The 12,961-nt window shown below is 50.9% G+C and overlaps 1 protein-coding gene across 2 annotated transcripts in view; it reads left to right on the top strand.

Moving 5' to 3' along the window:
- Positions 1–5,843: 5,843 nt before the first annotated feature.
- BCL6B (BCL6B transcription repressor) overlaps positions 5,844–12,961 on the top strand; it is a 15,867-nt gene continuing 8,749 nt past the window's right edge. The window contains exons 1-5 of one of the 2 annotated variants that reach the window (XM_087891617.1): positions 5,844–6,003; positions 7,927–8,098; positions 9,043–9,264; positions 11,751–12,134; positions 12,558–12,667. In XM_087891617.1, the coding sequence (XP_087747743.1) occupies positions 7,932–8,098; positions 9,043–9,264; positions 11,751–12,134; positions 12,558–12,667 (883 nt within the window). In that variant the 5' untranslated portion in view covers positions 5,844–6,003; positions 7,927–7,931. Of the gene's footprint in view, positions 6,004–7,451; positions 7,682–7,926; positions 8,099–9,042; positions 9,265–11,750; positions 12,135–12,557; positions 12,668–12,961 lie in introns of those variants that run through there. The other variant, XM_087891618.1, reaches the window with a different exon arrangement.

Below are 12,961 nucleotides of genomic sequence, written 5' to 3'. Positions count from 1 at the left end.
GGTGGCAGAAGAGTGGGGGGATGGGGGGTTTTTGCAATCTCCTCTTATGGAGGTTGAGAAAGACCCCCACTCCCCTCTTTGGAATTGTTGCAAGGGACTCCCGTCTTGAGTGCCAGGTGGGGACTCCACTCCCCATGCTCCACACCCTACAAGGTGGGGGCAGAAGAATGGGTGGGTGGGTTTTGCAATCTCCTCCTGTGGAGGTTGGGAAAGAGCCCCACCTCCTTTTTGGAATTGTTTTCAAGGGCAACTATTCCCGCCTGAGTGCCATGGGGGGGGGGGGGGACTCCACTACCCATGTTCCCCAGCCTGCATGGGCAGAGACGGGAGGAGGGGGCTGCGATCTCCTGCACGGAGGAAGAAGCAGCTTCTCTGGAAAAAAAAAAAAAGCACCATTCCTTAGATTTTTGCAAGGGTATTGCAGATTAAAGATGAACAGAGGGACCTTGGAGCTCATCTAGTCCAGCCCCGGACCTGGAAATTTGTCAGCATTTCTGACACATGGCAATCCCAATCTCTTCTTTCTAATGTATGTAATGGGGAAAGGGGGGGGTCCCATTGGACTCCAACCCCCAGCAGCCCTACTCTTTGGCTGGGCCGGCTAAGCATCCTGGGAAATGTAGTTCCTGCACATCTGGGTGCAGCCGAGGGAGGGGCTGGCAGAGGGCCCCCTCCGGGGTGGGGGGAGGGCAACCAGACAGACTCGCGCCCGGCTGAGACAGGACAGGGTGTGCCAGCCTCTCGCCCGGCGGGTTTCATCACCCGGCGAGCCTCTGCTTGCCTCGGGTGTGAGTGTGATTGTGGGTATTTGTGTGTCTGGAATTTGGGCTTCTCCAAATTCCCCGGGGATTTGGGGAAGGGGGGGGCAATTTTGCAAGGGGGGGGAGATAGACCTTCCTTTTTTTCTCCCTTCCCCCCGGCCAGGAGGATATTCTGATCTTCTTCCCTCCAGGAGGTTAGTAAGTGAAACGGTCGTTAAACGAATCCAGCTTTCCCTCATGGACTTGGCTCGTCGGAAGGTCCCCGACCGTCGTCAATACGAATTGGTTGCCAGGCGTTTTCATTTTGATCACGAGACGACGGGGAGGCTGCGACGGTTGTAAGTGTGAAAAAGCGGTCATGAGACACTTTTCTCAATGCCGGCGTAACTTTGAAAAAACGGTCACTAAATGAATGGTCGTAAATCGAGGACTACCTGTATAAGGTCTTCCGCTCGAGCAGAGGGTTGGACTGGATGACCTTCAGGGTCCCTTCCAAGTCTGTTACAGGGAGTCCTCAACTTATTCAATTAGTGACCGTTCTGTTACAAGTGTGACTTATGACCATTTTTCACATTTAGCGACCGTTCCAGCATTCAGATTTACATTCTGATGCTTGACCACTAGTTCATATTTATGACGGTCACCTTTTGCGATCCCCTTTTGTGACCTCCTGACAATCAAAGTCAATGGGAGAAACCAGACTCACTTAACGGCTGTGTAACTCACTTAACAACCGCAGTGATTCCCTTAACAACGGTGGCAAGGAAGGTCCTAAAAAGGGGCAAAACTCAGCGAACAAATCTCACTTAGCCACTGAAGCGTTGGGGGGGTTTCCATTGCGGCCATAAGACGAGGACACTCCGCCAATTACAATTGACGCGGTTTCCCATTTAACGACGGCAGCGATTCACTTAACAAAACGCGGCATGAAGAGTCGTAAAATGGGACAAAACTCCCCGAAACTAATTTCTCGTCGATTCTGGGCTCGGTTGTGGTCGTATGTTGAGGACTAACCGTATTCTGAGATAGGGCTTGGCATCGGAGCATGTGCAGAGTGCCTGGACGGCCCTTGTAGGAATGGGGAGTCTCGGCTCCTTCTGCATCGCGGTGCATGGCCACGGGACTGGCAGTGCGGTGCAGTGGTTGGAGCACGGGGGAAGAGCCGAACGAGAGCCCCGCCGTGCTCCGGAGGAAAAGTCCTGGGTTCAAATCCCTCGGAAAGGCCAGGCGGCGGCTCTCCTGCCACCCCGGCACTGCAACAGCCAGCTTTGCCTTGGCTCCTTCCGGGGGGGGTTTGTGCCCGCTGGAAAGAGTGCCGGTAACTGCAGTAACTCAGTCATTAAGTGAATCACTGCAACAACACGGTCGTTAAATGAATCTGGCGTCCCTATTGACTTTGCTTGTCAGGGGATCGCATGATCGCCGGGACTCTGCAACCGTCATAAGTACATGCCAGTTGCATGAATTTTCATCAGGTGACCAGGGAGAAGATGCAGTGGTCGTAAGTGTGAAAAATGGTCATCAGTTGCTTTTTTTCAATGCCGCTGTAAGTTTGAACGGTCACTAAGCGAATGGTTGTAAGTCAAAGACTACTTAAAAGTATCGACACCAGACCTGGGTTTAACCTCAGCCACTTGAAGATTTGCGGACTTCAACTCCCAGAATTCCCTGGGGAATTCTGGGAGTTGAAGTCCACTGAAGAATTCTGGGAGCTGAAGTCCACTGGGGGAATTCTGGCAACTGATGTTCACTGGGGAACTCTGGGAGTTGAAGTCCATTGAAGAATTATGGGAGTTGAAGTCCACTGGGGGAATTCTGGGTGTTGAAGTCCACTGGGGGAATTCTGGGAGTTAAAGTCCACTGGGGAATTCTGGGAGTTGAAGTCCACTGAAGAATTCTGGGAGTTGAAGTCCACTGGGGGAATTCTGGGAGTTAAAGTCCACTGGGGGAATTCTGGGAGTTGAAGTCCACTGGGGGAATTCTGGGAGTTGAAGTCCACTGGGGGAATTCTGGGAGTTAAAGTCCACTGGGGAATTCTGGGAGTTGAAGTCCACTGGGGGAATTCTGGGTGTTGAAGTCCACTGGGGGAATTCTGGGAGTTAAAGTCCACTGGGGAATTCTGGGAGTTGAAGTCCACTGGGGGAATTCTAGGAGCTGACGTTCACTGGGGAATTCTGGGAGTTGAAGTCCACTGAAGAATTCTGGGAGTTAAAGTCCACTGGAGAATTCTGGGAGTGGAAGTCCACGGGGGAATTCTGGGAGTTGAAGTCCACTGGGGGAATTCTGGGAGTTAAAGCCCACTGGGGAATTCTGGGAGTTGAAGTCCACTGAAGAATTCTGGGAGCTGAAGTCCACTGGGGAATTCTGGGAGTTGAAGTCCATAAGTCTTAAAGATTCCAAAGATGGCCACCCCTGGTCTATAGAGTCTCCTGCTTGAGCAGCGGGTTGGGCTAAATGACCTCCACGGTCCCTTCCACCTTTGTTACTGTTCCCTCCACGGTCCCTTTCAATTCTGCCCTTCTGTAATTGGCTGCCCCGTTGGACCCACAAGCCCATCATTCCCAACCTCTCGCACGGGGGTTGTTTTCTCTTCCTTTGGAGGAAAAAAAGACAAAATAAAACCTCCGTAAAAAACCACGGCGCCCGTCTGCCGACATTCCCACCCGGGCCTGGGAAGCCTTCAAAGCCACTCGGCTTCCTTGAAAACCGCAGGCGGGCAGGATTCCAACCGGTTGAGTTTCCTGCTGCCCTTTTTTTTTTTTTTTGCTGGGCGTGCAGTTTTTTGGGAACCTCCCAAGCGGCCCGAACATTAAAAAAAAAAAAAGCTGCAACCACTAACCACCATTGTTGGTTAAAATTGCTGGGCGGGAAGGCCGAGCCCGGATTGGATTTATTTTAAGAAAAGAAGAATATTTTTAAGGAGAGTTTCGCCCTCCCTCGTCTCTTTCCGAGGGTTTCTTTTCCTGATCTCTGCCACCGATGTTGCAAGATGGCTTGTCTATGCTTGTTTCTCCTTGCCGAGAAAAGCTAGCTTGTTCCCGGCGAAATTTCCAACGCCTGCAGGGCGAGAGGCTCTGTTTTTAGACGTTTTATTCCCAACCGTGTGAAAATCCCCCTGGATGGGAGTGCAAATTCACAGCCAACAGGTTAGGGAATTCTGGGAGTTGAAGTCCACACGTCTTTGAAGTACGCTAGCTAGGGAATTCTGGGAACAGAGGCCCACTTATCTTGAAGCATGGCTGACTGGAGGATTCTGGGAGTTGAAGTCCAGCCATCTTAAAGTACGCTGGCTGGATGAGGAATTCTGGGAATCGAAGTCCACCTATCTTAAAGCATGGGTGACTGGAGGATTCTGGGAGTTGAAGTCCATCCCTGTTTAAAGGATGCTGGCTAAGAATTCTGGGAGTTGAAGTCCATCCCTGTTTAAAGGATGCTGGCTGGATGAGGAATTCTGGGAATCGAAGTCCACTCATCTTAAAGCTGACTGGAGGGTTCTGGGAATTGAAGTCCACCCCTGTTAAAGAATGCTGGCTGGGGAATCCTGGGAATTGTAATTGACCCCTCTTAAAAAATGCTGACTAGGGAATTCTGGGAGTTGAAGTCCACCTCTATTAAATCATGCTGGCTGGGGAATTCTGGGAACAGAGGCCCACTTATCTTAAAGCCTGCTGGCTAAGAATTCTGGGAGTTGAAGTCCATCCCTGTTTAAAGGATGCTGGCTGGATGAGGAATTTTGGGAATTGAAGTCCTCTTATTTTTGGAGGATTCTGGGAGTTGAAGTCCACCCATCTTAAAGCATGCTGGCTGGGGAATTCTGGGAGTTGTAGTCCACGCCTGTTAAAGGATGCTGACTAGGGAATTCTGGGAGTTGAAGTCCACCTCTATTAAATCATGCTGGCTGGGGAATTCTGGGAATAGAGGCCCACTTGTTTTAAAGCATGGCTGGCTAAGAATTCTGGGAGTTGAAGTCCAGCATCTTAAAGTACAATGGCTGGATGAGGAAATCTGGGAACCGAAGTCGTCCTATCTTAAAGCATGCTGGTTGGGGAATTCTGGGAGTTGAAGTCCATCCCTGTTTAAAGGATGCTGGCTGAGGAATTTTGGGAATTGTAATCCACCCCTCTTTAAAAATGCTGACTAGGGAATTCTGGGAGTTGAAGTCCACCTCTATTAAATCATGCTGGCTGGGGAATTCTGGGAATAGAGGTCCACTTATCTTAAAGCCTGCCAGCTGGGGAATTCTGGGAGTTGAAGTCCATCCCTCTTAAAACCTGCTGGCTAAGAATTCTGGGAGTTGAAGTCCAGCCATCTTAAAGTAAATTACGCTGGCTGGATGAGGAATTCTGGGAATCGAAGTCCACCTATCTTAAATCATGGTTGACTGGGGAATTCTGGGAGTTGAAGTCCACCCATCTTAAATCATGCTGGCTGGGGAATTGTGGGAGTTGAAGTCCACCCACCTGAAACCTGCGAATGTGGAGAAGCACTGAGTTGTTTGTCACGAGAAAAGAGGGACAACATCCCGAGACCCCCCTCGTCTCCCCCAATGACCTCATATCTTCCAGGCCCAAATTAGTAACGGATAACGGCAGATCCGGCGGCAGCCCCAAACTTCCCTGCCCCCTTAAAAACCTCGCCTTTCGGATGGGCCCAAGAAACTCCCGGCCAAACAAGCAGGAAATCTGCCCCGATAGGAAATGCTCTCATACAAGCAGGTGCTTCCTCCCTTACACATCTCACACGTGTGCACACGGACCCACACGCACACAAAGAGCCATGCACAAAAACAAGGAAACCAGGAAGAGGACAATATCCAGAAAATTGCAGAGAAGAATTGAGGGAGGGAGGGGCCGCAGGAGGCAAGCTCTAATCTTGGGGTGGGTGGGGGGGTGCAGAGACCCCCCACCCACGATACCCGGCCAAAGTTTCCTGAGCTCTAAGCACCTTCCGGGTCCTTCTATAAATAAACCCCTTCCTCTTTGTCCCCCCCCATCCTCCGTTCTTTCTAGTGATTCTGAACGTCACCCGGTCAGTTTCCTTCCTATTTCGTGTTCCCCCCCCCCATCCAGATGTTATAAAAGACCCCGCTGGAGCCAGCCACGTTTGAGGCTGGTTCTCAGAAGGCTGCGGCTCTGGAAGGGACTGGGGGGGTCCAGCTGGATCTCTGCCCCCCCCTCCCAGCTCAAAGCACCCCATACCTGCTGGCCGGGACAGAGGCCCCCCCGTCATCCCTGCAGGACAGGTGTGAGTATTTGGGGGGGGGGGCTTGGATTCACAGCTAGGAGATGAAGCTGCAGGGGGTCACTCGGTAGACTTGACAAGCCAACCTGGTTTGGTGGCTTAAGCCACGGTCTGCCGGTGGGGTGGGGTTGGTTTGTACCACTCGGTGGGACCAACCTACGGGGGGCGGGGGGGATTTAAGATCCGTGCGGACTCGGCTGAAGGGGGTCGAGAGAGTGGAGGTCATCCCAGAGCAATCCAGTCTAGGACTAAGGAAAAGTTTCTTGACCCAGAGAACAGTTAGCCAGGGGAACTACTTGCCACCAGAGGTTGTGGGTGCGCTTTTTAAGAAGAGATCGGACAGCCATTTGTCTGGAATGGTATATTCTCCTGCTTGAGTTGGCGGGTTGGACTAGAAGACCTCTAGAATTCCCTTGCAGCCCTCTGATTCTCTCTCTTCCCTCTCCTTTCTCCTTCTTTCTTTTTTTTTCTCTCTCTCTCTCTCTCCCCCCTCACTCTCCCCCTTCCTTCCTTCCTTCCTTCCATTTCTTCCTTCCTTCCTTCCTTCCATTTCTTTCTTTCTTTCTTTCTTTCTTTCTTTCTTTCTTTCTTTCTTTCTCTTTCTTTCTTTCTTTCTTTCTTTTTTCTTTCTTTCTTTCTTCTTCTCTCTCTCTCCCCCCTCACTCTCCCCCTTCCTTCCTTCCTTCCTTCCTTCCTTCCTTCCTTCCGTTTCTGCCTTCCTTCCTTCCATTTCTTTCTTTCTTTCTTTCTTTCTTTCTCTTTCTTTCTCTCTCTCTCTCTCTTCCCCCATCACTCTCCCCCTTCCTTCCTTCCTTCCTTTTCTTCCTTCCTTCCAATTCTTTCTTTCTTTCTTTCTTTCTTTCTTTCTTTCTTTCTTTCTTTCTTTCTCTCTCTCTCTCTCCCCCCTCACTCTCCCCCTTCCTTCCTTCCTTCCTTTTCTTCCTTCCTTCCATTTCTTTCTTTCTTTCTCTTTCTTTTTCTTTCTCTCTCTCTCTCCCCCCTCACTTTCACCCTTCCTTCCTTCCTTTTCTTCCTCTTCTTTCTTTCTTTCTTTCTTTCTTTCTTTCTTTCTTTCTTTCTTTCTTTCTCTCTCTCTCTCTCTCTCTCTCCCCCCTCACTCTCCCCCTTCCTTCCTTCCTTCCTTTCCTTCCTTCCTTCCATTTTTTTCTTTCTTTCTTTCTTTCTTTCTTTCTTTCTCTTTCTTTCTTTCTTTCTTTCTTTCTTTCTTTCTTTCTTTCTTTCTCTCTCTCTCTCTCTCCCCCCTCACTCTCACCCTTCCTTCCTTCCTTCCTTCCTTCCTTTTCTTCCTTCCTTCCTTCCATTTCTTTCTTTCTTTCTTTCTTTCTTTCTTTCTTTCTTTCTTTCTTTCTTTCTTTCTTTCTTTCTCTCTTTCTTTCTCTCTCTCCCCCTTCCTTCCTTCCTTCCTTCCTTCCTTCCTTCCATTTCTTTCTTTCTTTCTCTTTCTTTCTCTTTCTTTCTCTCTCTCTCCCTCTTCCTCTCACTATCTAGCTGCTTATAAATCTATGTCGGTCTGTCGGTCTGTTTAATCTTGAGCTTTTTAAGAAGAGGCTGGCCAGCCATTTGTGTCTGAAATGGTCTAGGGTCTCCCGGTTGAGCAGGGGGCTGGACTAGAAGACCTCCAAGGTCCCATCCAGCTCTAGCCAGCAAAGATTTACCAGGTAAAATTTATTCACCAGATAAATGTGACTAACCTACTTTTATTGTGTTTTTTTTGGCTTGGGGAGCTTTCTTAATAGACGGTGGGAATGCAGTCGACGTAATATATCTTTAACTTCAGAAAAGGAGGGGGGAAAAGAGCTGTCTAGGGGAATTCTGGGAGTTGAAGTCCACCCACCTTCAAGCTGGCAAGGTTGCCCCACCCGGCCTGAGAGCCCCCTCTCTCTCCCCTCTTCCCGCCCTCCAGGAGCCATGGCTGGGCCCAGCCCCCTCAGCTACGTCCGGGAATTCACCCGCCACTCCAGCGACGTCCTGACGAACCTGAACGAGCTGCGGAAGCGACAGATCCTGACGGACATCACCTTGAGGGTGGGGGGCTGCCCCTTGCGAGCCCATAAGGCTGTCCTGACCGCTTGCAGGTGAGAGTACCCCCCCCCACAGGTGGGCACGGGCGAGGTTGGCACTGGCAGAACAAGGTGTTTGTCCGGAATAATTTGTCAGAAATGCTGAGCGGGGGGGGTTGGACTAGATGACCTCTAGAGTTCCCTTCCCGGTGGGATTCCCAATCTAAGGAAAGGGTGTTTCTACAGATAGTCCTCGACTTACAACGGTTCACTTAGTGACCGGTCTACGTTGGCACTGGGAAAAAAAAGTGACTTACGACCGTTTTTCACCCTTAACGACCGTCGCCATAGCCACATGGCCACCTGATCAAAATGCTTGGCGGCCGACTCACATTGATGACGGTCGCAGTGCAATCCCCTTTTGCGACCTTCTGACAGGCATGGGGGACCGCCGGATTCGCTTAACAACCATGTGCCTCGCTGAACGACGGCAGCGATTCACTCAGCCACGCTGGCAGGAAAGGTCCTAAAACGGGACAAGGCTGACTTCCGCCATGTCTCGCTTAGCGACGGACATGTCGGGCTCTGTTGTCGTCGTAAATCGAGGACTACCTGTGGTTGTGTTTGTTTGTTTTTTAATAAGCCTCGTTTTGTGTTATTTCTTTAATTGTTGGAGTTTTGATTTTTAACTTTTTTTGGAATAATATATATATATACATATATACATATATACATATATATATACATATATACATATATACATATATATATACATATATACATATATATATACATATATACATATATATATACATATATTTATTTATTTATTTACTCACCCCTGAAATAAACTGAGGTTCTGTAGGAAATTCTAGCAACAGGAGAGGCCCCGCTTCAGGCCCATGGGCCCGATCAAGGGTGAGGCGTATGGGATTTGTAGTCCGCTCTCTTTGAACCGCCCAGAGATCCTAAAGACGGTCCTTGCCTTGACCTCTCCTTCCCGCCTCTTTCTCCGACAGCGGCTTCTTTTATTCTGTTTTCCTGGGCCACGGAGGCCACGAAGTCAGCATGCTGACCCTCCCCAGCTCCATCGAACCCGTGGGCTTCCAAGCCCTCCTGGATTTTATGTACACCTCCCGCCTCCTGCTCAGTCCGGGCACGGCACCCGCGGTGCTGGTCGCCGCCTCTTATTTGCAGATGGAACATGTAGTCCAGAGCTGTCACCGCTTCCTCCAGGCCAGGTACCCAGGAGGGGGGGGGCTGGGGAGGGGGATTTAGAGGGGAGGGGGGATCCCAGAAGTCCAGATGGAGTAGGAAGGGGTTCCTCTTGGATTGGGGAAGGGAAGAGGAACATCTGGAATAAAACAGGAGGGGTTTTTAAAAGGGAACAAAGCAATTATTTGCTTTAAAAATGGGGGAGAAAGCTCTTTTTTCCCGGTACTTACCGTATTTTTCGGAGTATAAGTCGCACTCCCCCCCCAAAAAAAGAGGGTGAAAATTTAGGTGCGTCTTATACACCGAATGTAGCCCCGCCCACCCATCCCCCCCCGCTTTGGCCTCTGCCTCCCAGCAATTTGCCTCCTTGCAGCAAACAGCCTGTTTCAGTTTCAGCTTCAGCACAGCCTGACAAGCAGCTGATTGTCGGCCTCCCGATGATCAGCTGTTTCAGGCTGCAGGGATTGCCATAGTACAGCCGATTGCCGCCTCCGCGCGCCCCGTTTTCAGCCTCCGCGTCCCATTTTTGGCCTCCGCGTGCCCCATTTTCCGTCCGTTCCGATCACCGCCACCCGGAACGGGCGGAAAATGGGGTGCACAGAGGCCCAAAACGGGGCGTGGGGAGGCTGAAAACGGGATGCGGAGGCCAAAACTGGGACGTGCGGAGGCGGCAATAGGCAATGGCAATCCCTGCAGCCTGAAACAGCTGATCTTCAGGAGGCAGATCCAACCGACAATCAGCTGTTTGCGCTAATCAGGCTGTGCTGAAGCTGAAAGTGGCTGTTTTTTTAATGTTTTTAATTTTTAAATGTTTTTTTTATAATGATTTTTTTAAATGTATCGTGAGCCGCCCTGAGTCTTCGGAGAAGGGCGGCATATAAATTGAATTAATTCAATTCAATTCAATATAAATTGAATTAATTCAATTACATTTGCTGCAAGAAGGCAAATTGCTGGGAGGCAGAGGCTGTTTTTTTTTTTTTTTCTTGTTTTCCTCCCCAAAAATGGTAGGTCCGTCTTATAGTCCGGAGAGTCTTATACTCCAAAAAATACAGTAAGTGGCTTTGAGGGATAGAAGGCTCGGTTGTCCCCAACCTGGAGCCCTTGGGATGTGTGGGGACTACAATTCCCAGCGTTCCCAGACAGCATTGGATTCCTGCTGAGGGATACAACCAGTTGGTCTCAATTTGAGCCACTTTAAGATGTCTGGACTTCAACTCCCAGAATTCCCCTGCTTGTCTGCTTTAAAAGGGGTGGACTTCGACTCCCAGAATTCCCCAGCCAGCAATTCTGGGAGTTGTAGTCCCTCCCGTCTTAAAGTGGCCAAGATGGAGACAAACTGGGTTAGATTGTCATTTCTGCTTCCCACTTTTAAATGGCAACGAATGAGAGAGGAGAAGGGATAAAAGCGGATCTCGAATCAAGAACGAGGGGAAGATTTTGGGGTCCAAGGACCCCCCCCCACTCCCATTCCTTTTTGGGGGTCGGCCTTGATCCGGGTTTTCTGGCAAGAGGGCCTCTGAGCATAACTTTCCTCCCTGATTCTCTGCTTCGCCCCAATTGCGCTCGGAATATAGGTAGTCCTCAATTTATGACCGCAAATTGAGCCCAACATTTTCATTGCTAAGTGAGACGTCGGTTGAGTGAGTTTTGCTCCATTTTACGATGTTTCCGGCCACGTTCGTCAAGTCAATCACGGCAGTCGTTAAATGAGTCACATTGTTGTTAGGCGAATCGGGCCTCCCCATTGACTTTGCTTGTCAGAAGGGGATCATGCAATCCCCCCTGGAACACTGCGACCGTTGTAAATGCGAGTCAGGCATCCGAATGTAAATCACGTGAACATGGGGATGCTTGCGACGGTCGTTAAGTGTGAAAAATGGTCACAAGTCACCTTTTTCAATGCTGCTGTAACTTTGAATGGTCACTAAGTGAACCATTGTAAGTTGAGGACCACCTATATTTATTTAGTGACCGTCCCAAGTTGCAACAGTGCTGGAAACAGTGGCACTACGACCGTTTTTCACACTTAACGACCGTCGCAGAATCCCCGTGATCAAAATTCGGACGCTTGGCAACTGACTCATATTTATGATGGTTGCAGTGTTCCACGGTCACGTGACTCCCTTTTGCGACCTTCTGACCAGCAAAGTCAACGGGGGAAGCCGGATTCACTTAACAACCATGTTACTGATTTAAGAACTGCCGGGGTTCACTTAACAACTGCGTTGTAAAACAGGGCAAGACTCAAAAAAAACCCCACAATGTCTCACTTAGCAACATAAATTCGCTTAACAACTGTGTGACTCACTTAACGACTGCAACGTTTCACTTAACAACCGTGGCCCGAAAGGTCGTAAAATGAGGCAGAATTGACTTTCAACAAATGTCTTACTTAACGAGATAAATTTTGGGATCGATTGTGGTCGCAAGTCGAGGATTATCCGTAGCGTTTGGGGGTATCGGAGAGGACCCTCGAGCCCCCTAACCCGTCCCTGTGTGGTTCCTGCAGCTACGACCGGCTCACCTTCCTGCTGCCCCCTCTGGACCCCCAGACCCAAATATTCCGGCCGCTGGAAGACGAACCGTCACTGCAACGAAGCTCCGTCGCGGCCCCCTTTCCCCGAGGGGCCACCACCGAAGGGTCCCCGCAGCCTGCATCTTTTCGCCCCCCGGAGAAGGAATCGGGAGCCGTCAGATCCCCGGGAGCCGGGGATCTCTTCCCGGTGGTCCACCCGGCCTCCCCCGCCGAATCCAGCGGCTGCACCCCGATCCCAGACCCCAAAATTTGCAACTGGAAGAAGTACCGTTTCATCGTCCTCAATTCCACGCTGCGCCAGACGGAGGGCGAGGCGGGACAGTCTGGCAGCTCCGGAGAAGGAAGCCCCGCCCCCAGGTCAGACTGCTCCTCCCCCCCTGGCATCGTGGCCAGAGGGCCTCTGAGCACGTACAGAGGGCTTTCTCCAATTCTGCGCTTCTGTATTGGGTCACGGAGGAAGATACCGGGGAAGTGTAGTTCCCAAACTTCTGGGCACGGAGGGGTGCGGGTGTCATACTGGGAGAGTAGCCCCTGGGCACGTGCAGAGTGCAGTTCCTTTCTTTCCCTGCTCTGGGTCCTGTTCTGGAGCACCTGCCCTCATGCAGAAGCCGAGAAGTTTGGGGTACATCAAATTAGGGGTGATGCCTCTTTGGGGTTAAGAGGGGGGGGTCCTTGGGGAGGCAGATGGGGTTTCAATGGCTCCATTGGGGTCCTTAGGGGATCCAGGATCCGGACTGCGCTGACCCACCGGCTCTCTCCCCCCCCTCCCCAATTCCACAGGAGGCCTCCGGCTGACCTCCGGTGCTCCGTTTGCAACCCGGCGCCCTCCGCGCTCTCTTCTCAGCCCCCCAAGGGCCTTTCTGCGCAAAGGAGAGACGGCGGCAGCCCCGGTGAGTCGGTGACACGGGGGGAAAAGGTCTAAGGGATGGGAGGGGGTTTCTGCCCCACTTTCTGGAGCTCGGCGGGCCCCGGCAACCCATGGCCCACCTGGTGGGGGAGAGGGGGGGGCGCCCGGTTTCCCTCCGCTGCCTTAAATGCCCAGAAACAAAAGTCTCGGTTGTGAGTCATTTTGAACAGTCGCTAAACAAATGGCCGTAAGTTGAGAACTGTTTGTCTTTGTGCCTGGCCGCAGCCAGCCTGTGCCTGGTTTCACAGCCTGAAGCAAGGGTTTTCGGAGGCATGTG

Source organism: Pantherophis guttatus, chromosome 4 (assembly GCF_059756535.1).
Source record: "Pantherophis guttatus breed Tessera chromosome 4, ASM5975653v1, whole genome shotgun sequence".
Lineage (NCBI taxonomy): Eukaryota > Metazoa > Chordata > Lepidosauria > Squamata > Colubridae > Pantherophis > Pantherophis guttatus.
This window is presented reverse-complemented; position numbering and strand designations above follow the sequence as displayed.